The sequence below is a fragment of the Nannobrachium achirus genome, assembly GCF_963921795.1.
Source record: "Nannobrachium achirus genome assembly, chromosome: 20".
Lineage (NCBI taxonomy): Eukaryota > Metazoa > Chordata > Actinopteri > Myctophiformes > Myctophidae > Nannobrachium > Nannobrachium achirus.
In genome coordinates this window covers 16,317,199-16,341,560 of record NC_137827.1, presented here as the reverse complement: position 1 = coordinate 16,341,560, position 24,362 = coordinate 16,317,199, and the positions used below count along the sequence as shown (strand labels likewise).

Here is a 24,362-nt window from a genome sequence, read left to right as displayed (position 1 = left end):
GTTTAGTTTGTTCTTTTGTTTTGGCAGTTTATGGGAGCTGTGGTGGGTCGGCGGCCACATAGTGGCTGGCTCACCCAGCTCCCCTCTTTTCTTTAGTTGGCCAGCCATCAGGTTTTTCTTTGTTAGTTTACTTAGTTTAAGTTAGGACTTATCGTCCGGTCGCCTCTTTGCATTCCTGTTTGTAACCCTTACTACTGCAACTGAAAAAGTAAAGTATTTGATGTATTGTTCAGGAATTTAAATAAAACGTCAATGTACTTTCGACCTGACTACGTCCTGTTATTATGTTGTTTGACCTTTGGTTTGAGCCAATCGAAGGGCCTGTAACACACACACACACACACACACACAATCAATAACGCATGTACCTTGCCCAACATCAACTTTATCACCTTCAGATGTGTCTCTAATTCTCATAATGCCCAAATGTTTAAAATATTTTCCCAAATTGAGATGAGTCATAGATTGTAGGCCTCTACAATCTATGACTCATTGTAGAGGCTAATCACCACCCCAACACACACACACACACACACGGAGGTGAAAATGAAGAAAAGCAGAAGCGAAAAGGGCTGACAACGACGCTGGAATCCTCTTTTTCTCTTCTCTACTTCCTTTTTGAGCGGTGGTCACAACGCTCCTATACGTGTGGGTATGTCTGTCTGTCTGTCTGTATGTAGCCTGCCCTACAGTACCTTTTATGACCACACATGTTAAGGGAGGGGCGCTGTTTTCAGGCCAGGCACACGCACACGCACACACACACACAGGGGGGTAAGGGGGGAGGGGGAGGGGGGGGGGGGGGAGACAGAATTCATAGATCTAGAACACATAGAATTCATAGATATAGAACACAGAATATGTACAGTACAGTACAGGGTTGGTGGGTAAACCACCGCTCAGTTCACACGGGTGTGATTTTTTGTCATTGTGGGACAAAATGACAGAACATAAAGCCATCTAGCTGCCCCTTCACCTCCCATCTTCACTGTTTTGCAGTGTTTACTGCAGCAAGCTGTCTTACAGGTCAACAGGTCATGACTAGGGTTTGCTTTTATATCAACAAAAAAATAACTAATGTTATTAAAATGATATGCACGTGACATAATCTTTCTTAATTTTGAGAGATGTAGACGGTATTGTGCCCGGTCAGCGGTTTCTCTAGTCTCTGTTATTACCATCATTAATGGTCAGGGCAAAGAGAATGAACAAGTTGACATCTACTTGCCTCAACCTGTGTTCGCTCATGGCCAACTCTACACAGTCTTCTCAGGGGAAAGAGCACAGCACCGTAAACTTTTCATTGTGAATAATAAGGCATTACGCATTACTGACAACATTGTTTATTGCGAACTCCTTTAACTACCCAAAGACAATCATTCAAACAGCCTTTTTTACATTAAAAATGCTGTTACTACGGCTATAGAGACACTTCGCAGACTATCATTCTATTTTGCCTACCTCACACACTTTGCATTTGCAACTATCTGGATGCATTACTGACAAATGACCTTCATTCTTCAACAGATCTTTGCCATTTCCCCCCTGAAAAAAGAAAAAACACATATGGTCCTAATTACTTACACTGTTAATGTTCATACATACTGACATACTGTCATTATGGATATAATTTCATTTTAGTACTGTTTCCTTTCTATTATACAGTAAGTATATGTTGCTCCAAACACTGTCCTATATTACAACATGGCAATAAACCTTAACATCTAACAACAAATGCTTTCTAATTTCAATCAACAACTGCCCATATGCATTTTTACCCAATTTCAATCATACTCATTGCTCAAACTAACACCTTCCTACATACAACTAGTACTCTAATGTAACTTTCTAGTTGTGTTAATTATTCTATCTTTAGGCTATGCTATGTTGATGAATTGAACACATAATAGGACCACAACGGAAACAAGTTATGTGTTATCCTTTTAGCCTTAATGTCTCACCGTACCATGTCCACGTGTTGTTTACATTTCGACAAATAAAGTAAAGTATTCAAATGTGTGCTTGGAGACATTTATTTCAGTGTAATTACATCGTGTGACCACCAGGTGGCTCTGTAGACCAAAGATCAGTCAGTAGTAGGCCTATTAAATCACTGTTTACTCAGTATCAGCTCAGTGGTGAAGCCATTATGGATCCTTGAATTAGATTTTTTGATTGATTGAATATTTTATCAGACAGAAATGTTAAAGAGCAGCACGAGTATAGTCAAAACACCTAGTCTAAAATTGATACTAAGTGTAAAAGGGATAATACACCAAAAAAAGAGCTTGCGGTCTTGTTTCCATTGGGGTATTCAATTCATCAATGGCTCAGGCCTCAGGGTAGTTGATAGAGTAGAGAGACGCCTGCAACAAAGCAGAAAGCCCGCAGCACTTTAGATACATTCTTTTCGGTGCACGGCTCAAAAGAACATGCGAAGTGAAGAAGTTGCCAGCACTCAAGGAATCTCATTTAAAAAAAGTTTATTTACCTCATACAGGCTCAACACGGACGCGTTTCGACCATTCAGGTGAGGTCTTCATCAGCGTTAGTAATCAGAGTTGATAGAGTAGGCTACAACATCTTTCAATGGGCCTGGCCTGGTGTACAACTTAAGATAGGCCGCAGCCTACACCACTAAAGACCTAGGATACCCACCCTGACCTGTTTACTTTACTGTAAATCATTTCTATTTCTGTTTTGTTTCCTATGCGAACTTCTAATAATGTATTCAATCAATCAATCCATCATCAATCAATCAATCAATCAATCAATGAGTTGAAAGTTTTTTTCTTGATATTTATGAAAGACTGAAGGTCTGAATGTCACATCTGATCTGTCTGTCCCGTTTGGAACCTCACTCCCCAAACGGGGCTTTTCTCTCTAAATGTTCGATTCAATTAAATTCAATTTCTTTTAATGTAATTCTCTCTCTCCCTCTCCAATTCAAATGGGCTTTATTGGGCATGAGAAAACAACAAACTAAAAACAAAAAACTTTTTATATGTTTTATTCTTATTTTAAAAAAGAAAGACAAAATGTAAATTGTCTTTAAATATTAAAAAAACATGATTCTGTCTCTTTTGAATAGCTTGTATGCATGATTATTGTGCAATTAAAGAGGTGGTGCCATAGTTTTGTACTTTTTCTGTTTTGTATGTGTCTATGGAGTTGACATTACTCTAATAGACCCACTGGCGTGGTTATAATGTGAAGATTTGTCTTCCCTGTGTATTTTTGGTTTCTTCCTGAAAGCTGAAAGACTGGGCCTCAAAAGGCCCAGTCAGAAAACACAGATTAAATGACATCATATAATCAACCCCTCCCCTTTTACCATTCACCCAACACTGTGGGGTGTGGCTAACTCAGCGGGGCACCACCCACCATGACATCCATGCATACTTAATGAACTGGGGGTGTGGCCACATAAAAACCCAATTTTAACTCTTTCTGTATAGTTTTTTGGAAAAAATCTTCCTCCTAGTATAATCATAATAACTGATAATCATGTTTTAGAGGGGGGGGGGGGGGGGGGGGGGGGGGGGGGGGAATCATGGCACCACCTCTTTAACAGATTGTTAGTGACAGATTGATAGTATTGACATTAGTTCTCAGTTAATAAGGCCTATGTTTATAAATGGCAGTGGTACGGCCACTTGTACATGCATGTTTAAAATAAAAACATGAATATATCAATCTATTATTATTTTAATAGCATAGTATTGAATGCACAATAACATCCTATGTTTATACACTTGAAACAATACATAAATAATGATGTAGCCCCACCCCCACCCTACGAGGTAGGCGGTCCCTGCTCCATCTCCCCATCAGTTTGGGGGTCCCTGGCCTGAAAACATTGAAGACCCCTGAACTAAATAATGTTGCCTATGTAAGCTACAACAACTTAAGACGTTGCGAATAAAGAAATCTGTAAAGCATTGTTGTTTTTGACAGCAAAATTTGATTTAGTTTTAGTATAGTCTTTTGAATAAAATGTCATTTAGTTTTAGTCATAATTTAGCCACCTGAAAAGTTTTAGTTTTAGTCTAATTTTAGTCGACTAAATATCATTATGTTTTTAGGCGACTAAATCTACTGTTGATTTAGTCAACTAAAATGTATTTTGGCAGGCCTTGATGACATTGTAATGACTGATTTTACACTTGGTTGCGTGCTGAAAATAGCAGATCTACAAGCTCACAGCTGCGACGCGTTGTGAGCTTGTAGATCGGTTATTTTCAGCACGCAACACCTGAGAGCAACCGAACATAAAAATGACTCTCTTCTCCACTAGTCCCTCCCTAACATTTTAGTCTAGTTTTTATTTTGTTGACGAAATTGTCAATAAATGTAGTCTTAGTTTTAGTCATCACAGCTTATTTTTTATTTCGTTTTTATTTCGTTTTCGTCAGTGAAAAAAACGCAGTCGACAAACATTTTTCGTCATAGTTTTAGTCGACGAAAACAACACTGCTGTAAAGAAATGTGTAAACAGGCTGTGTCTCACTCTCTCTCTGCAGGGTTCCACAGCGCAGTGCAGCGGTCTCAGTTACATAACATGAACTGGCAGCAACATGCGCCTCCCTCCCTCCCGCGTCGCTGCAGCAATGTGCGCGCGCACGTGCACGCACACACACACACACACACACACACACACACACACACACACACACACACACACACACACACACACACACACACACACACACACACACACACACACACACACACACACACACACACACACACACACACACACACACACACACACACACACACACACACACACACAGCCAAGGGGACCTGTCCTGTCCTGCATGGTATGTTCAATATGCGGGGCACGGGGACACGGATGGGCATGATGATGAGAACATCTCGTCGTCGCCCAAATACCAAAATAATAACAATATATCATATATCACATGTTTCTGCATGGCACCACAAATATCGAGTTTACCGACAGTCCTGTCGCCGATGAGTAAACAAATAGCTCACATGGCGGTCTAAATACAGCAAATAATAAGGTTATGTAACCAGACCAGCATAAAGCAATTAAGACTATTTATGTTTCGCCATAATAGGCTATGCCATGGTCTTTAATCATGTTGTTTGATATAGTAGTAGTAGGCTAACCTTTGTTTGTTGAGTGCAATTCTACACCCCCTGTTGATATTATTAAAGTGTGTGTGCGCGTGTACACACACACACACACACACACACACACACACACACACACACACACACACACACACACACACACACACACACACACACACACACACACACACACACACACACACACACACACACACACACACACACACACCTCCCTTGCGCTGCAAATATGGTCAAAGTTAGGACAGCAGTCACAGCACGCGGCTCACAGCCAGAGGACTTTGAGCGGGGGGAGCTGTGACGTCACGCTGACTGGCTCTGGAAAACGAGCTGCGCCCTCAGCCAATGAGGAGCAGCCGGGGGCGGGGTGGTGGCTGGTGGGCGGGGCGCAGGGGGTATAAAATGCTCTCATGGAGTAGGAGGAAGGGGTTTGAACCTGTGCTGTCAATAACAGTACTGGGGAGTCCCTAGGGACAGACAAACAGACAGAGACACACTGAAGACAAGAAGACAGGAGCAGGAGTCTTTTTTTTTACCCTCCTAGCTGTTTGTTTTTCTCTCATACCTTTAAACTTTCATGTGATGTTGTTATGCAACCCCTCTGTTGTGACTGTAAGCCGGCAGCTGATGGGTTCGCTCTCCTCTCCTCTCCTCGCCTCCTCTCCATGACATCTGAGCAGTGAGGATACCAATTTTATATATATTTTTTTGAATACCAAACAAACAAAACAAATGGTGCACGGTTCAAGCATTTAAACAAAAAAACAAAACACAAACAAAAACAGGATTTGTATTTTCTGCCTAAAAACCCAGACCCAAGCCATTTTAAAACTGACATTCTAAAACGACCAGGACTTTTTAAAACGACACCAGGAGTGAGACATTCAGAAAGGGGCGGAGCCATGCCGTGGGATGTGGGCGTGGAGCAGCAGCAGTCGTGGGAGCGGCACGCCGACTACCGCTCGGAGAAGCAGTGCCAGAGGAGCTCGTATGCCTTCTACTGCGCGGTGCGGGACCTGCTGCCCGTCTGGGCCCTGGAGGACATGCGCACCATGGAGGTGTTCCACTGGGAGGACGATGGCCGCGCCTGCTCCTTCACGCCGTCCGAGGCCCTGCTGTACGCGCTTGTGCACGACCACCAGCAGTACGCGCGCTACCTGCTCGACAGGTAGGTCTCATCATGGGGCTGGGCTCCGCCTTTAAAAGTCCCCATCCACTGTTTTTTTTCACACCTTTAATCCACAGTTAAAGGTGCAGTCTGTATGATTTGTTTGTAAATATAGTATTTTGACAGAGGTGTATGGCAGAGTATGCTAATACAATACGACTAATACAACTGCAACGGTTGTAGTTGTTGTCAACAGAACCTGTAGCTCTCTACTAATGGGCTTTCTGTTATAGTTCAACAGTTGAAATTTTGGTGCTCGTCCGGTCCAGGGGATCTAGGTTCAAATTATGGGTAGACAATGAAAATGTTACAGACTGCAGCTTTAATTCCTCCTTAGAGGCACTGGAGGTGTGGAGACTCTCTGTGCGACGTCACCAATCCCACAAACCTATCATTGTCCAATATGCAAATTAGCCACTTGCCGAAACTTGAAACCACTTTGTATTGGTTTGGGCAGGGGGGGGGGGGGGGACTATGAGGCCGGTGATATATTTGCATATTTGAATATTCATTGATCCCGAATTCCTAAATGAGGGAGAATGAGTAGATGTGTTTCCAACCTCTTTTTCAGAGTTTTTATGTTATTAAATGTTTATGTTTTATGTTATTTATGTTTAATATTATTTATGTAGGAGAACCAGATTAAACAGTACAGTATATCATAGTAGAGTATTTCTTTTAACAAATTTAAAAGGTGCCTGGAGGGGAACTTTAAGGCGCTTTAAACATGCTTGAATCTGAGCGAAACCTGTATGAATCAGATGCTGACATTGCCCCGCAGATGTTCAATTCGCACATGTGATGTAAACCTGTGAACTTACAACCCTTGACATTAACAATACTCAACACGTGGCGTATGTGATCCAGGTACTCGGTGAGGGCGCTGGAGATGCCCAGCCGCAGCTTCTGCTGCTGCCAGACGCACGCGGCTCCGCCCCACCTGTCCGTGGCGGTGCGCTACAACCGCACCTCCATCCTGAGGATGATGATGGCCCAGGTGAAGGACTTCTCCACGGTGGCGGAGCGCCGCCTCTACCTCAACAGCCGCGGTGGGTGCGTGCACGACGCCGATGCCGGGAAGACCCCCGTGCACCTGGCGTGTGACCTGGCGCGCCCCGAGTGCCTCCTGCTGCTGCTGGGCCACGGGGCGTGTCCCTACATGGCCGACCGCACGGGGCTCAACCCCCTGGACTGCCTGCTGCACCACCTGTGCCACGCCCCGGCCAACATGGCCGCCGACGCGCACGCCACGCGCGAGTGTCTCGGCTACCTGCTGCTCTTCATGCCCAAGCCGCACTTCCAGCTCAAAGACGAGCTGCTGAAAAACCCGCAGCTCTGGCAGCGGCTGGTCGGAGAGGGGGCTTTTAATTGGCTGGCGGGTCTGACTCCGCCCTCCTTGTTCGTCCAGGCCATGCAGACCCTCGTTCGGTCCATCCCGGCGGAGCAGATGGACGCCATGCCGGACTTCCTCAAGCCTCTGGACTTCAGACTCCAGCAGGTGTAAAGCTCCTGGAGGCCTAAACATTCTGCCTTTACAGATGTAAACAGCAAGAACTTGGCTACAGCCATTAGTCTGAACATCAAACACAGCATGGGAGGAGTGTTGTTCTGTTTTTTTTACGGGTCACTTCCACACACACACACGCTAACACACACACACACACACACACACACACACACACACACACACACACATACGTGCGCAAACACACACATACGCACGCACGCGCAAACACACACTCTCACACACATACACACTCAGGGAAACTGCACAAGACTGTTCAGGAACTGGACTTCTGGACTGTGGGTTGTCACAGTTTGGGGGGTTAACCACTCAAGCCCTATACATGTACTTTGTTGTATGACAAAATGATTACCGTCCGACAAGCTCACAATGTGTCCTATCGCCACTTTGTGAGCTTTTAGATCAGCTATTTGGGGGGGGGGGGGGGGGGATATTTGAGATGACAGACAGCGGGTTCAGATGTCATCAAAGGGGTTTGAATCCCTAATGAATGTGCGTCACTATGGTCAGAAGGAGAGGAGACGAACTAAGAAGATATTTTTTCACAGCCTTCTGTAACCCATCTTGAATCTTGATACAAGCTGCTATTATTCATTTACCATAATCTCCTTAGTGTAGCCACAGCAGACTGATCTGAGCAGACAGAAAGACAGACTGTTAAGACAAACTGACTGACAGACAGCTGTAAGGTGCCAATCTATTTATTGATCACTGGATCAATAAAACTTCAAACAGAACAAAATATCAACAGAAAATGAGTCACTTGCGAATAACAAACCACTAAATGTCAGTTATGTTGTAATATATTTGAATATGATCAACCTTTTAGCATGAAAAAGTTGTATGCACTGTAATAGTATTTGAAGTTTTTGAAGAAATGGCAGCTCCCAAATCCTAACAGAACTGAAGGAGACTGTGTGCACATATGTGTGCACGTACCACCATGACAACACGTCGTCATCCTCCTCATTTCTGTCATATTCGTCTGGAAAGTTAGCCAACCAGCCACTGTGTCAGGCAGCCATCATGTGACAGCTGTCACCACCTGGTTAAACAGGTGCATTCTGGGACATCCCGGTGTGTGCCTGCCTGGGTGAGATAGATAGTTACTGTATGAATGTAGCATGAAAATGTACTGTAAATACCAACAACAACCTCTGAAGGGTTTATGCACTTTAGACTAATTACTGTGAGTGTGTGTGTGTGTGTGTGTGTGTGCGTGTGTGTGTGCGTGCGTGTGTATAAAGCTGTGTAGCATGTTTTGTTGATCATGTATTGTAAATAAACTGTTTAGTGAACGAGTAAAGTTGTTTGGTGTTCCATGTTGTGACAGTTTGACCCCAGCTCTGGTTCTGGTGAACCAGAATGATGATGATGGTTCACTTTAGATTCTAACATCTACACAGTTAAATCCTGTTAGTTTGGTTCAGTCTTTCCACAACATCAGAGTTACAAATTAATAAAATAACACTTTTACTTATTACTTATCGTTGCTGACGGGCAGTTACCTTGCATCGCCATAGGTCAACCTTTGCCCTAATTAATGCCCCACTTGGGTATGCTACAGTATCACCCAAAAATCATGTGTTGTGAACGTGTAGATCTGCTATTTAAAAAAAAAAGGGAAAAGTCTTGTCAGGTTTTATAAATTATGAACTGATGAAAATATTAACAAGAACTTGACTAAATAATAATTACATTGGATCTATCGGAAGTTCGGAACACATTCATTTTTTCGCGTTTCCTGAAAAGTAAGAGTTTTGGACATACAGTATGAGGCTTCCAACCGTCAACAACGTTATGTTCACTTGGTGTCCAATGTGTATACTATTAGACAGCCACTAGAATACAGACCAGCAGCAGTAATCAGGACCATAAATGAGAGCCATGTCCTTACAGAGATAACCTTGTACACAGGAAGTCACATTCTTTCTCTATGAGACAGGAGCCAATCGGAGAGAGTAGCGTTCTGTAAAGACCTTTATTTAAGGAAGTTGTTACCGAGAGTGGGAGAAAGGCATAGAAGAGTTTAAAACAACAGCAGAAGTCGGAGACCGTATTGACCAAACCCCTCCTGCCCAAAACAACTGACATTAGATCAGCGATAGCTTCATGTAATGTATTTGCCGTGATTTATCCGTGGACAGGTTTGTTTTGATTACGTTTGAGATAATCTTTTATCAGTTGTGTTGTTCGATAAATACAGCCCCCTCCTCCTGAGTTACCCAGGCAACGTACACTAGTAGCGACACGTCCTTATTGGTCAGCATGACCAGCGTCTTAACCAATTACAGCTTACAGATAACATGAGAGCTTGTCTATGGGAGCAGCCAGACAGCAGTAGCAGTATGGACTATGGAGGCTGTATTGGAGGCATATTTACACAGGCGTCACTAAAAGGAGATAGGGAAGTCTGTTGTTTCAAAACATCCCTCCATTTCCCCAAGAGGGGGAACGATAACAATGATAAATTACTGTGTGGGACAAATTAATTGATGTGAATTAACTCCACTCCAAGTTGAGCCTGGTTTCTATGATTAACCACCTTCAACCCGGTGTCCCTATTTTGAGCATGTCAGTATAGGCAAGCATTTTCAAAAACGGCAGATATACAAGCAACACGTTGTGAGCTTGTAGATCAGCCATTTCTTAGACGTTTTGAATAACGCGTAAATGGTTAACAAGGTCAATGTCAATTGTCAACAGACCTGGAGGAAACACGAGCTGAAAGCTAGGAGTCAATGAACGTTAAAACGTACAGTTTAATTACAAAGGAGTTATTTCTTTGTACCATCGACATGTCAACCATCACAGGCCCACATACTCACTATGTTAGATTCTGAAGAGAACACGAAAGGAAGGGTAAATTGGAACTAAAACTGGTAGTTGTTAAAATATCTTTAAAGTACTTATAAGTGCTTGAATTACTTGTTTCTTTTATTTTACATGAAAGGTTTTTCCAGCCTGTGGTCACATGAACAAAGCATCTTATCTATACCTTCAGTACAAATGGTTTTAATGCCAGATATTCCTATCAGCTCCTTTCCTCAGGCAGGTCTGTGAGTTGTGGACGCTCACAGAAGGTACAGTAACAGTAGGTTCACGTCAAACATTTACAGTAGTTCCATTTGTACAGTGATTGATACAATATTTACAGTTTACGGGTCGGTTTTCCTTGTCATCTTATACAGTAGCAGAATGGTTCTTGACTGGAAGGAGTTCCCACAAGCTGACTGCATCCAGTTTTTTACAGAACCACTCTAGAACGTCAAAATGCAAGACAATATTCAGCAGCTTTCCAATGCTGAAATGTACATTATGTGTTTCAAAATATACAAAAACAAATACATATACTAAAGTTTGTATATTCTGGACGCAAACAATATAATTTAGTTTCTTTGCCACTCAAAATATTTTCTCGATATATATTTTATTAAAATAAAAAATCTGGACGTTTTTTTTGTATATTCTGAAACAACATGACGTGTTTTTGAGTTTAGGTCTGTTCGCTGCTGATGCACCGTCATATAGAGGAACCATCAAACAAGAGTATAGATCTAGTGATCTGAGATACCAATAATCAATCACCACTGATCACATACAGTATACCAACACTCATCACACTGATCAGATCAGTACCAATACCAATAATCAATCATTACATATACATATAATCAATTACTGATCAGATATGCCAACAACCAGTCACACAGATGATCAGATACACACAGCGGCCACTTTGTCAGATACACCTGTCCAACTGTGTGTGGAGAGCAAAGGACGCACACATTTGCGTCTTTAGGAGAAGAAGTACATTTCTGGAAGGAGCAGGTGGAGAGACACCAACAAAGGGCTGAATAAGGAGCTACTCTCAGACAACAATACACTCCGCATGGAACTGGAGAGCATCAAGGGAGGAGTCGGGTTGTTTGTGAATGCAGCCCAAAGCTGGTGGTAAACTCCATCTAAGGGTAAATACCGGCACGAGACCGATAGCGGACAAGTACCGTGAGGGAAATTGTTAAGACCACCTGCTAGTTTAAACTGAGCATCAGAAGAATGGGGCAGAAGTTTAAGTGACTTTGAATATGGCATGGGTTTTGGTGCCAAACACGTTGGTCTGAGTATATCAGAAACTGAAAAGGATTTTCAGTTCAGGTTTTGCAGAGAATGTTGCGACATTTCCAGTGAGCAGCAATATGTGCATGCATAAAGTGAGTGGCAAATCGAGTGGCAAAGTGAGCGGCAAAGGGAGTTTAACGTCGCTTAATGTTATTTAATGCACTCAGATAGGACTTTTCTGTTTGGATGAATGGGCTGTCAAGACCAGAAAGTAGATTTTTGCCACTCAGTAGGTGTTCTCGCATAACTTCCGGGTATGATGATGATGTCACGTGCATACCCTCTATATTGTGTGGCCTAAAATGCCGTGTTGATAGCAGAGGTGAGAGGAGAATGGCCAGACTGATTTGAGCTGACAGGAGGGCAACAGTAACCTGTTACAACCGAGGTATGCAGTACAGTATCCCTGAAGGCACAATACGTCAAACCTAGAGGCAGATGGTCTACAGTAGCAGAAGACCACACCAGGTGCCACTCTGTTAGCACAGAACTGCAAACTGAGACTACAATTCACACAGGCTCACCAAGCTAAGGAATTTAAAGATCGGAATAATGTTGGCTGGTCTGATGAGTCTCTGTTTCTGTCTTGACATTCAGATCGTAGGGTCAGAATTTGGAGCGTACAACATGAAGGAATTTATCCATCCTGCCTTGTATCAAAGTTTTAGGCCACATTCAAAGTCACGTAAATAATTTCTCTTCCCCGTTCTGATGCTAGGTTTGAACTGCAGCAGATCATGTCTACAGGCCTAAATGCATTTAAGAGTTGCTACAATGTAATTGGGTGATGAGAAATGTGTGTTAACGTGCAGTTGGACAGGCAAATATATAAAGTGGCCGGTGAGTGTAACCAATAATCATCAGATATTGATCTGATGATCACTTACAGTATGTTGATCTGTTGATCAATCATATTATGGATCGATCTTAACGTTAGGTAATACAAACGTACAATCAAACTGATGAGTGATATGAATAATCTTTCGTATTGATCAGTCAACTTGGACAATGTTTTGTAGCAAAGTAGATAAGACCAGTGAAGCCAAATACACATCTGTGATCAAATAAATTGACAATTCTCTCCAAGATGTTGCCTCAGGTCGGTTATGCCTGATTTGAACTTGGTTGCGCGCCACATTTACGTTGATTTACATGCTCAGTGCACAATTGCTACACGTTGTTAGCTTGTAGACTGGCTATTTTCGAATGCACAGCATCGGCGGTGAAACTAAGATTGCGTCCACACAAAGACGATTCACTGAGTCGTTTTCAAAACATTTACCGTAGACACAGAATCGTCTCAGGAAATGCATGTGTCCACATGAACCCACTGAGAACGCAACAAAACCACTGTAGTAAATACAGTATGCCAGGCCAGTGAGTGGTGCTGTAAAACTGCCACAAAGCACCAAAAAGAGAGAAGAGGAGAGTGATGAATGTTTGTGTATTCGGTTGTACACACAGAGACGCCAGGGTGGCGTCTTCAGATTTATTCACTCTGGGACCCGTTTTTAAAAAATTGCGTATTCGCACCCGTGTGGCCGAAAGGGCTAAACGATTCACCTAAAATCATCTTTGTGTGGACGTGCTCTTAAGTATAAATCAGGCCTTACCCAACGGTGACACAGACACTGACCTAAACAGGTCAGGAGAGGGTCAAACAACAGCTACTGTACTGATCTACAATCAGAGCACAAAGCACATCAATAAAAAGACAAATAATACTAAGTGACTGACTGAGTTAATTTGATGTTCTGTATTTTTGGTACATCAGTATATCTCTCATATCTCTTTCATTTAAGGCTGTTATTTCTTTTGGTTGCATTTCTATGATTTAATTCAGATAGGACAGTGCGTACAGAGACAGAGGAAAGACACTTAAGACAACAAGGTGGGGGTCAAACTCCGGGTCCTGGCGCTCACTAGAAGCATATGGTATTTGCACTAAACTGGCTGAGCCACCAGGTCCCCCTACAGCTGTTATTTTTACTGAAACAAACTCTCTAAACCCTAACGGTGACCTGTGCCAAAAGTAGCTACTGCTGTATATAACTACAGTATACCATATGTCCTTACCTACAGTAGGCCTATACCATATGTTCTTAACTACAGTATGCCATATTATGTAATTCTGTTATACCTACAGTATACAACAGATTCATACTGACAGTATACCATCGATACATTTACTATAAAACAGGTTTTAAGTGGTTAACCAGTTAATTGAGAACCATTTCTCATTTACAAAAACAACCTGGGATATATGATAATGGATATATGACCAAATGCAATCTTTTCTCTACCACCACATCTATTCCTGCTCTCGCAAAGCAAACGCACTAACCACAATCTATTCACACTGGGAGTGCAACTGTACTGTACTGTACATATTCTGTCCTATAAGGAGTTTTACTGTATGTTGTTATTGTACAAAGATTCCTGATATGAAGAGACATTGGCTGTCTCTGGTTGTTATGCCAGTGGTTAGTTAGTGTAGCTAGCACTGGAGGTAGCACAGAACCACAGCACAAATTATATAACCAGAACTGTGCGGGATTAAGTCAAGTAAAGGTGAGAGAGGGAGAGAACATGACATGAACTACATGGTAAAAATAATGAAATTAAGAAAGAAAATGACTTGAAAAAACTAATTCTGAAGTTAAAAGGTCCTGTCCCTGCTACAGTAGTCTCTCAAGACAGACAGGTTGGCACTGCCACAACTTTCAAATGCTTCTGCCGACCCGTCTGTAATTCACAAGCTCTGAAAATAAGTAATTTCCCAACTTCCGTTTCGCCTTGTGCATTCTCGCAAATAACCCGACTTGAAAACAAATGAGCTTAAACCTAGTTAGTTGGCAAGCTTCTTAGCAGAGATCGAAATTCCTAAAGTTATTTTTTATTTCAACTCTTTATGAACTTTGCAAAATTCTGAAAGAGGAACATGTCAGAAGATAACTTTCCTCTCTGGAATTATCTTTGCGGCATTCAAAGATTGTGGAAGAGAAAGGCTTTGTTTGCACACTGGCGTTGCGCACCAAAAAGCAGATCTACAAGTTCACACATGTTGTGAGCATGTAGATCGGATCCCTATTTTCCTAGTGTTCAGACCAGCTTCAGACCATTCTGCAGCCAGTCAGCTGACGTCTCAATTAAAACTGCTAAAGTGCTAAACAGAAATTATGAACAATAATTTGCTCCAACAAGATGAAAATAAAAAAGAAAACCGCCTTTACAACTAATGAGGTTATCAGGTGAAGGAGTAATCGATATTTAAAAACAAAAAAGGATAAAACAGAGATGGCACCGAGGTCAGTGGTTTGAATTTCACAACTTGAGTGCACGTACATGCACACATACACACACTCCTGTACAAACTCATACACCAGCAGAAACAATCATGTACCATACATTGGTCCCGCCTTTCACTATATACAGCTCCTATCCATTTAAAAGGAGTAAAGTGCACCCTAATAAAACCTACATCCCTTCTTCTTGTCATTTAAAATCCCAGAGTTTCAATCTGCTGTCCATTTTGTTTCCCTTCTAATCAGTATATAGTAATCCAAATGGGGATCCCACGTGCGACGCCAAGAAACAATAAAGGGGGATAATTCATCTCAAATCACCAGGTTTTCCGCAGCACCTGTGTAAGCCTAGCTAGCGTCTAGTGTTGTCAGGTTGCCTGCTCCAAAAATGTATTATTTGTAAGGGGGGTGTGTTAATACCTTTTTTGTTCCCCCACATAAATGCCAAATGAAGTAGCCTAATCTTGCCAGTCGCTACAATTTATAATATAGACATATCAAATGAATTATTCCAAGAAGTAGTAGCCGGATTCCTAAGCTCAGTGGTTCTCAAACGTTTTCATGTCAAGGACCCCCAAACAGGTTATTACAGTTAACGAAAACTAACAAAATAACGAAAACTAAAATTGAAAAAAACATTTTCAACTAATAACACAAAGTATGAAAAAACAAACACTAAAACTAATAAAAACTAAACTAACTTTAGTTGTCAAAAAAATAAAAACAAATAAAAACGAGCAAAATCCGAATTATAACGAACTGAATTAGATTTTTTTTTGTCAAAACTAACTAAAACTAAACTATAGTGAAAAATCCAAAATTATTATAACATTGCCCCCAAATTGATATGTATTTGGCCGCGGACGCTCCTGGCAGGAACCACCAGAAGAGAAGATTTGTTTAAAAAAAAAGCATAATACTTTCAAAATGTATAAAGAAATGTTAAAAAATAGCAGCGCCAATGTGGTTAAACTTAAAGTATGTATTCATTTTGCACAGGAGTCAGGAACCCACTTTGAGAACCACGGCCTAGGTCGAATACTACATCTACGCAGAAGGAGTAGGTGGGCTATAGAGCGTCGCAGCGGAAGTGGATTCCTGGGGTCACTACGTCATTCCCCATTCATTTTCGCCATAGACTTTTACAAAAATATTTATAACAATTATGTTAAGCCTCGAACCAAGCCATCCAGGATGGAGGTGAATCATGACCATATAACCTTTGATCCTATGTGAAAACATATTTTAATATTACATTATTTGATATACTACATTTAATAACTACCCTTTGTTTAGCGATTTTCAAAATGTTCTTTTCATAGAAAAAAAGGTTATGACCATGATTCACCTCCATCCTGGATGGCTTGGTTCGAGGCTTAACATAATTGTTATAAATATTTTTGTAAATGTCTATGGCGAAAATGAATGGGGAATGACGTAGTGACCCCAGGAATCAACTTCCGCTGCGATGCTCTATAGAACAAGGGAAAGCGAACTGATCCCAGTCTGAGGGGTAATTGGGACGATGTGACAAACACTTGTCACAGCAACAGCAATGCAAAGAGTGGGGGGTGAGAGGCGATGTCCACTTCGGTCAGAAGTAGAAGATGTCAAACAGCGAAGCGACGACGTAAACGAAACAGCATGAGTCAATACAGCGTTCTTAAAATAAACACGGCTAGCTCAATGATGCGGCTCAATACGCTACGGCGTTGTGAGCTTGTAGATCGGTCTGAGCGACCACCGACACCTCCTGTCGCTGTCTCTGCAGTCCCACACGTGTCCACTAGTTCCCAAATAGAGTGGACTGGTCCTAGTGCTACAGTATCCTGCGTTTGTTGGAACATGGAAACTTTTCCATATCACGGAATTGACCTTGTTTTCCAATATGGGAAGTGATGTCGCTGGCTGTTGAGAGGGGTGATTTAATTCAGTGATTCACACTAACTTTTTTATTTATTTCAAGGACCCCCAGTTTGATACGCATTACGCCAAGGAACCCCATTTAGAGAGTGTACAAATGGATTCGATTTGGTTCCAATTGTACACTCTCTGAGTTACAGACCTACAGATTTATAAGGGTCCATTTGGACCTCTGGTCGTTGAGAAACAGCGATTCAATTCAACACGGTTTCCTTCTACTACTGACCTTTCACTTTGTTCAGCTTAATTCAACCGGGGGGGATCCAAAATGGTAAGGACAGTACAGCAGGACATTGTGTTTGCGGGGAGGTTAGAGGATGATGTGATGTCACTGGTAGACAGATGATGATCTGGCCGGTCACTCCCAGACGCGTTGGCTTTGTTCGTTCAACTTATTAACACTGTCAAAACAGTAACGTTATAAATCCTCTAATCCATAGAGGAGGTGGGAGGAGGGGGGGTGGGTGTTGGCAGGCAGGGACGTCGCCGTTGTTTCCCATGCTTAGATGACCTCCCATTCGTCGTCGAAGTCGTCCGCGCTGAGGGAGGAGGTGGAGGGGAGGGGCTTGGCAGTGTGGGGGAGGGACTTGGTGAGGCGGTGAGACAGGCCGCCCGACACGGTCACCGCCCACAGCTCGTCGTCGGGAGTCACTGCGGTGGCAGACACACAACAAGACACTGTAACCCCAGCAACGCTCTACACACGCCGTAACAAACGACAATGCACACAACAGTTTTCTCAAAAACCTGTTTCTCTGTCAGTGGTAGGACCGCCTAGAATTATATGTATTTGACCACGGACCCCCTTCTGAAAATATTTAATTCCAGGGACCAAGAGAAAGAGGGATTTGTGTTACAAATGTCTGCTTTATATATAATATATACATACAAAAATGTGCACACATTTTCAAGATTTTTCAAAAATAGCAGATCTACAAGCTCGTGAGCTTGTAGATCTGCTATTTTCTAATAGTTAAACATGAAATAATGGTTAAAGTGGTGACACAGATGCAAATCCAGTAAACAAGAAACACATTTATCACACACTGTACTACAATGCCTGTTAACTGAACAGAACAGTTTGACATTTAGTGGACAATCGTATGCAGAAGCAGCTCACACCTACAGTATATGTTCTTTGAGAAGAACAACATCAAGATTGTGATAGTCACTGAATTTGAATAGGTGAAGTTAATCCTCAGAGCAAACAAGATGTCATCATCTTATATTTCAGAAATGTACAGTAGGCCTCTCTCTGTCGTTTGTCTTTACCTTTATTTATTCTCTGACAAGCGTTTCTTGGAACCTTTGGAAGCAATTTTTCTTTACCTTGGCGTGCATTGTATCAACAGCTACGTAATCATGTGAATGCATTTAGATATCTGATTGGTCACTGACCTTTTTTTAACACAAAAACAAACGTAAAATGTAATACAGCGTTGTGTTGTGAGCAGTTTCAGACTCTCCGTACAAAAGGTCATAGACAGGCATGTGTTCATTATGTAAAAAGTAAGGTGTTTCCTTCTTGGAGGGCTTCTTACCAGTCAGCCAGTGAGCTGTTCCGGGGATCTTCTTCCAGTAATCTCCTGCAGGGTTTTTGTCAGTGATGCCATAGCGACGAGCGATCTCCCCACTGGGACAACGAACCCAAACCGTCCGAACACTGACCACCAGCTGACTGGCTGATAGACCTGCACATAGATATAGATATATATTATACAGATTATACACTGATCACCAGGCTGATAGACTGCACATAGATACACAGATCCATCTAAAAAAATAAAAAAATAATATTGTGTAAAAAAGCATTGCAGATGCCATAGTACCCCAAATAATAACTGACTGCAGGAACTTCCCTCTGGACTTCAAGCAACTCTGACTTCAGAAGGTTGACATTTCTCTATTATAAATCCTTGTTTTGAGTGGTCTTGTGTAATATTGTAATATTTTGAAATATGGACTTTTGATATTCATGAGCTGTATGGCCTAAAAAATCTAACTTTTAACAAAAAAGGTTTGGAATGATTCACTGAATGTGCCTTGTATCTGGAATATATGAACATTTCAAGAAAATGTACTTTTACACAATATTATATTTGTTTTTTGATCAGTATATTATAGAGATAGAACACTGGCTACCAACTGACTGGCTAATAAACCTGAACATACTGTAGATATAGATATATATTATACGGGTAGAACACTGACCACCAGCTGACTGGCTGATAGACTGCACATAGATATATACTGTATATATATATATATCATCACTGTCGGGCAGAAACCTTGTATCTCCAAGTATCTCCATGTTTTTTCGTGTGGTAGCAGTAGTATAGCAGTATCAGTACCTGGTACGTGCTCCCAGTCTGTCCCTACAGGCATCTCGTCGCTGATTGCCGTCCTGACGTGGACGCTGCCTCTGTTGTCCACCCCCCACAGGAGACGGTCATTAGGACTGGTGTGGACACTCACAAAATGGATGCCCACCGGCTGAACAAAAAAAAGACAAAGAAAATACCAGTAAAGTCACAGTTAAGCCAGAGTTATAGTTTGCGGGCGTGACACGTCGTGACGAGGCATAAATTAGACATTACTGTGTGTGTTTTACATTTTTATCCCATAATGTTGTAACCCATTTTTAGAGTGCCAATTGCCTAAGCTGTAATCCTGGGCGCTGCTCTCCCTCTGCCAACCTGGGAAGGCCCCCGAACTGAGCTCATGCTTCCTTCAGAGCATGAGGAGTGAGCATACCGCTTCTTAACACCTGACAGGGGGGAGCTTCCCCAGCTGGACGTAGCGCGTGGAAGGAACACGTTATTCAAACCAGTTCCTTTACCCTCCATCAGGTGCCCCGGCTGGCCAGTGGAGGCATTATAGAGACCAGGATTACAGCATGTTTTTTGTGAGGGTACCTACCCTACGAGACACGGGGAGAATACCTATGGTGTGGGCGCTGATGACGCGGAAGAGAGAACACGCCCCCAGCCCCCACAGCATTCCCCCGGCGGGAATCAAACCCAGGACCTTATAGCTGTGAGGCGACTGCGCCACCGTGCCCCCCTGTGTGTGTGTGTGTGTGTGTGTGTTGATACCTGTTCTGGGGGTTCTATGCAGATCCACGCAGGCAGCATCATGCTGGGGTTAAACGGTTGGGTTCCGACCCGGAAGTAGACCATTCCTTGTGCATCCACGGCCCACACGTTCTGACTGCCACACGAAAGACTGACCAGACGGACTGGACCTAGCAGAGGAGAGGAGAGTATACAACAGAACATGTGTTGTTAGAATGTGGGTTATAAGCAACAAAGAACAACAGTTCATCTTCCACCTCCCTGTCTAGACAGACAGTAGGACAGCTGAGAGGGAGACAGTGTAAGAGAGAGACAGACTGTAATAATATGGTCCCCACTCTTTTGGGGTATTTTTTGTCACAGGACATTCGCACATTTAACCCATCCTAACTATTTAGGAGCAGTGGGCAGGTGCCATTAATACAGCGCCTGGGGAGCGGTTAAATGCTTGCTCAGGGACACTTCTGACCCGGAAGGGAACCTTCCGATTACTAGCAGGCCTCCTATTCAGCTTTGGACACTCTGAATGGGTAGCGAAGTCACGATTAGTGTAGGAGAGACAAAGGAGACAAGGCTCTGGTGAGATATTATAATGTTCATTGACTAGATTGGAAATGTTTTGCTAGCAACCACGTTGAAGCCCATTTAGCAAGTGGAAAAACATTGCAACCAGACTCCACCTGAACAATTAAATAACACATGTATTAATAGTGGAATTACTGAAAACAAACAGTCAATATTAACGTATGGCAGAGATAAGATGTTTTACACCTCTATTCATTTTAAAAGTAGGCTGAAAAACGATTGATTCTGAATCTGGATCCCCTTATTATGTAAACAAAATGACAAACTACTTCAAGCTTGATTTATACTACCAAAAATAGCGATCAACAAGCTCACATTTCACCTGTGAGCTTAATGCAGGCCGTCTATTTTCGGTGCACGACACCATCATATGAATGGGTACAAGTTATTAAGCTAACCACATTAACCCTGGCGTCCCTATTTTCAAAAGCAGCTAATTATAGCAGATCTACAAGCTCACAACACGCCACAATGCAGAGTGTTGTTGTGAGCTAGTAGATTTTTGGCTACTGTCATTTGGTGGGGTTTAAGAGGTTAACATGATGATATACTGTAAAAGTACTTGCATATTTTACTGAAGTAAAAGTATCAATACTGCAATATAGAAATAGTCTGTTACAAGTAAAAGTCCGGAATTCAAAATGTACTTGAGTAAATGTATGAAAGTGTTGGCATCAAAATGTACTTACAAACTGTTTGAAAATAGCAGTTCTACAAGCTCACAACGACGCATTATAATAATAATGTATATCTGCAAAGTAACTAGTAAGTAAAGTTTTCAAATAAATGTAGTGGAGTAAAAGTACAATATTTGGATCTGAGATGTAGTGGTAAAGTAAAAGCAATGTAAATTGGAAATACTTCTGCGAAACTACAAATACCTCAAAATTGTACTTAAGTACAGTACTTAAGTAAATGTACCTAGTTACTTTACAGCACAGTACACAGTAGCATCAGGGAGTTGTTAGGGGATTAGAACCGACAACCTTCTGGAGAAAATGGACAATCTGCTAAACTGGATGACCCATGTTTACACTGATAACAGACAGACAGACAGATAAGATAGACAGACAGACAGCTGACCAGTGTGTAGGTCAGTCATGAGTTGTGGTTAAAAACAGCTCTTGTCCCTCAACCAGGCCCTCACTACCCTGTATCATATCACACTATGACGCACACACACACACTCGCTCACACACACGCGCACGCACACACACACGCACAGGAGGCAGGAATGCACGTAGGCGAGTGTTACCACTTGTAGTCAAACGTCAGTAGTAAAGAGGCTAAACGAGCACATGGAGAACGAGCACATGGAGTTTGTGTGTGTGTGTGTGTGTGTGTGTGTGTGTGTGTGTGTGTGTGTGTGTGTGTGTGTGCGCATGTGGGTGTACACATAAGTACTGTACATACACCGAGTGTCCGTTTGTGTATGCATGTACAGTATGTAAAATGTAACTCATACATGTCCCAGAGGGGAACATCCAAGAACACGTTGTACCGGTACCAGGGGCGTCGCACCAAATTCTGGGCCCTGGGTACAAGGATTCACTGCGGGCCCCCCCATGAATGTTCTTCATGGGGGGAGGAGGGGGTTTAAAGCATTTAGACAGGGAACACATTATGTGCTTTAACTATTGAAAAATAGCAGATATACAAGCTCGCAGCGCGGCACCGAGTGTCGCGCTGCAAGCTTGTAGTGTAGATCTGCTATTTTCTTTTTTGAAAAACCTATGTTTTTATGTCAGTGTTGCTCAAACTTTTTCATGAGAAGGCCCCCCAAAAGGATATGTATTTGGCCACGGACCCCCATCTCAAATGATTTAGTTCCAGCCAGGGACCCCCCAGAAGCAAAATTGTTCGCTTGAAAGATACATATATTCAAAGATTTGCACACATTTTCACAACTTTAAAAGAAATAGCAGATCTACAAGCTCGCAGCGTGGCACTCGGTGCCAAGCTGTGAGCTTGTACATCTGCTATTTTTCAATAGCTAAAGTATAAAATAATTAAGGCCCCTGGTAACTCAGTCCCACTTTTCCCCCCATGTGTTGTACACACAGCTGTACACTATAGAAGTGTGTGCACTGTGCAGTAGCAGGGATGTCATGTCTGGTCTCCTCCTAGAGGGACAGGTTGGACAGGTCCATTGTTAACTTGTACACTGGCTCTTGTCGAATGTTTTAATTGGGCTTTAATGGTTGTAGTGTAAGGTGTCATGCAACAATGAAAAACATTTAGTCTAGTTGACATGAGGCACTACAGTGGCTAATATGTGACCCAGTGCAAGAGTGGGGTCCATCTTGGAGCAACAGCAGAGCTAAAACAAACATCTGACTGGCTTAGGTGAAAAAGAAAATATGCTGATTTAGAATCCTCAAATGCTTATCTATCATTCACCTAAAAATCTAAACTGAAATTGTGTGGAGTGCCGCCTGGTGGCTCACCTGGTAAGAGCGAATACAGCACCAAATAAATATGTCTATAGTCCTTCCTGCAGCTAGCCCGGGTTCAAATCTGACCTGAGAGTCTTTGCGGCATGTCACCTTCCCTCATTGTCAATATCAACAATAATAAAGGTTTATTTGTGCACGAGATGTAGTGGAATTCAAATTAGTTTTTTAGCTGCCATACAACTAGTATTAGTCACTCAGTTGGATGGACTGTCGGTCAAATGATCCAACATAACAGATCTCATAATCTAAGGGTTAGGGTTCATCCTACTGATTGTAGCGTGTATTGTATTGACCCTGGTGACCCCATGGCCTTTCCTCTAGTCTAGTGCCACTCAAAAATCTCTACAGTAAATCTGAAATGTGAAATGCAGTTTGAAGCTTTTAATAAAGGCACTTTATTTTATTTCACTTCAATGCGTCGGGATTGGGATTCGAACCTGCAGCGCTCTGCATTAGAGCATATATGTGATATGCCCCGTCAACGCAGATTTCTAATCAGCGAATTACCTTGCAGCAACTCAATGTATTTAGGCATGAACACATGATCAATACAATCTGCTGTTGTTCATACTCAGGGTGATTTAAGTGACTTTGAATGTGTGATGTTTGCTTGTGCCAAACAGTCTGGTAGGAGCATTTCATAATCTGTTGATCTACTGGTACACACAACCATTCTAGAGTTTACAGAGAATGCTGCAGAAAAAGACACGAAGAGCAGTTCTGTAGGAAAAATTAATGAAAGGCAACCGTAACTCAAATAACCACCCGTTACAAACTACTGTAGGTGTGCAGAACAGCACGTCTGAACGCAAACCACGCCATACGTTGAGGCAGATGGGCTGCAAGCAACAGAATTCCTTTTTTCACCCCAGTAGTGAGAGCACAGCAATGTTGGTCGGTTAAAGCAATGTTGGTCCGGTTAGGTGTAAAGGCCTCTCCATACTTCGACCGAAACCGCCGTTTCAAGCATTGGACCGAACGAGAGTTCGGAAATTGGCACGTCGGAAAAAAACACAACTCACCGAACATTTCGGTCTAAGTATGGAGAGGCCTTAAGGTGCAGTTCCGGCGGCAAGAAATCTCATC

The 24,362-nt window shown here is 42.4% G+C and overlaps 2 protein-coding genes across 2 annotated transcripts in view; one reads left to right on the top strand and one right to left on the bottom strand.

The window, feature by feature from the left end:
• Nucleotides 1-6,020: 6,020 nt before the first annotated feature.
• Nucleotides 6,021-8,189, top strand: ankrd9 (ankyrin repeat domain 9; the record flags this gene model as incomplete). The annotated part of the gene is made up of 2 exons (XM_080750853.1): nt 6,021-6,286; nt 7,154-8,189. The coding sequence occupies 2 exons, from the start codon at nt 6,021-6,023 to the stop codon at nt 7,788-7,790; spliced, it is 903 nt and encodes a 300-aa protein (XP_080606979.1). The 3' UTR covers nt 7,791-8,189.
• An 8,471-nt stretch (nt 8,190-16,660) lies between these two features.
• The window catches only part of tecpr2 (tectonin beta-propeller repeat containing 2), a 39,147-nt gene continuing 31,445 nt past the window's right edge, over nt 16,661-24,362 (bottom strand). The window contains exons 24-27 of the mRNA XM_080751187.1: nt 20,257-20,405; nt 19,513-19,654; nt 18,703-18,852; nt 16,661-17,812 (exon numbers count right to left, since the gene is read on the bottom strand). Coding sequence (XP_080607313.1) covers nt 17,664-17,812; nt 18,703-18,852; nt 19,513-19,654; nt 20,257-20,405 — 590 coding nt within the window. The 3' untranslated portion in view covers nt 16,661-17,663. The remainder of the gene's footprint in view (nt 17,813-18,702; nt 18,853-19,512; nt 19,655-20,256; nt 20,406-24,362) is intronic.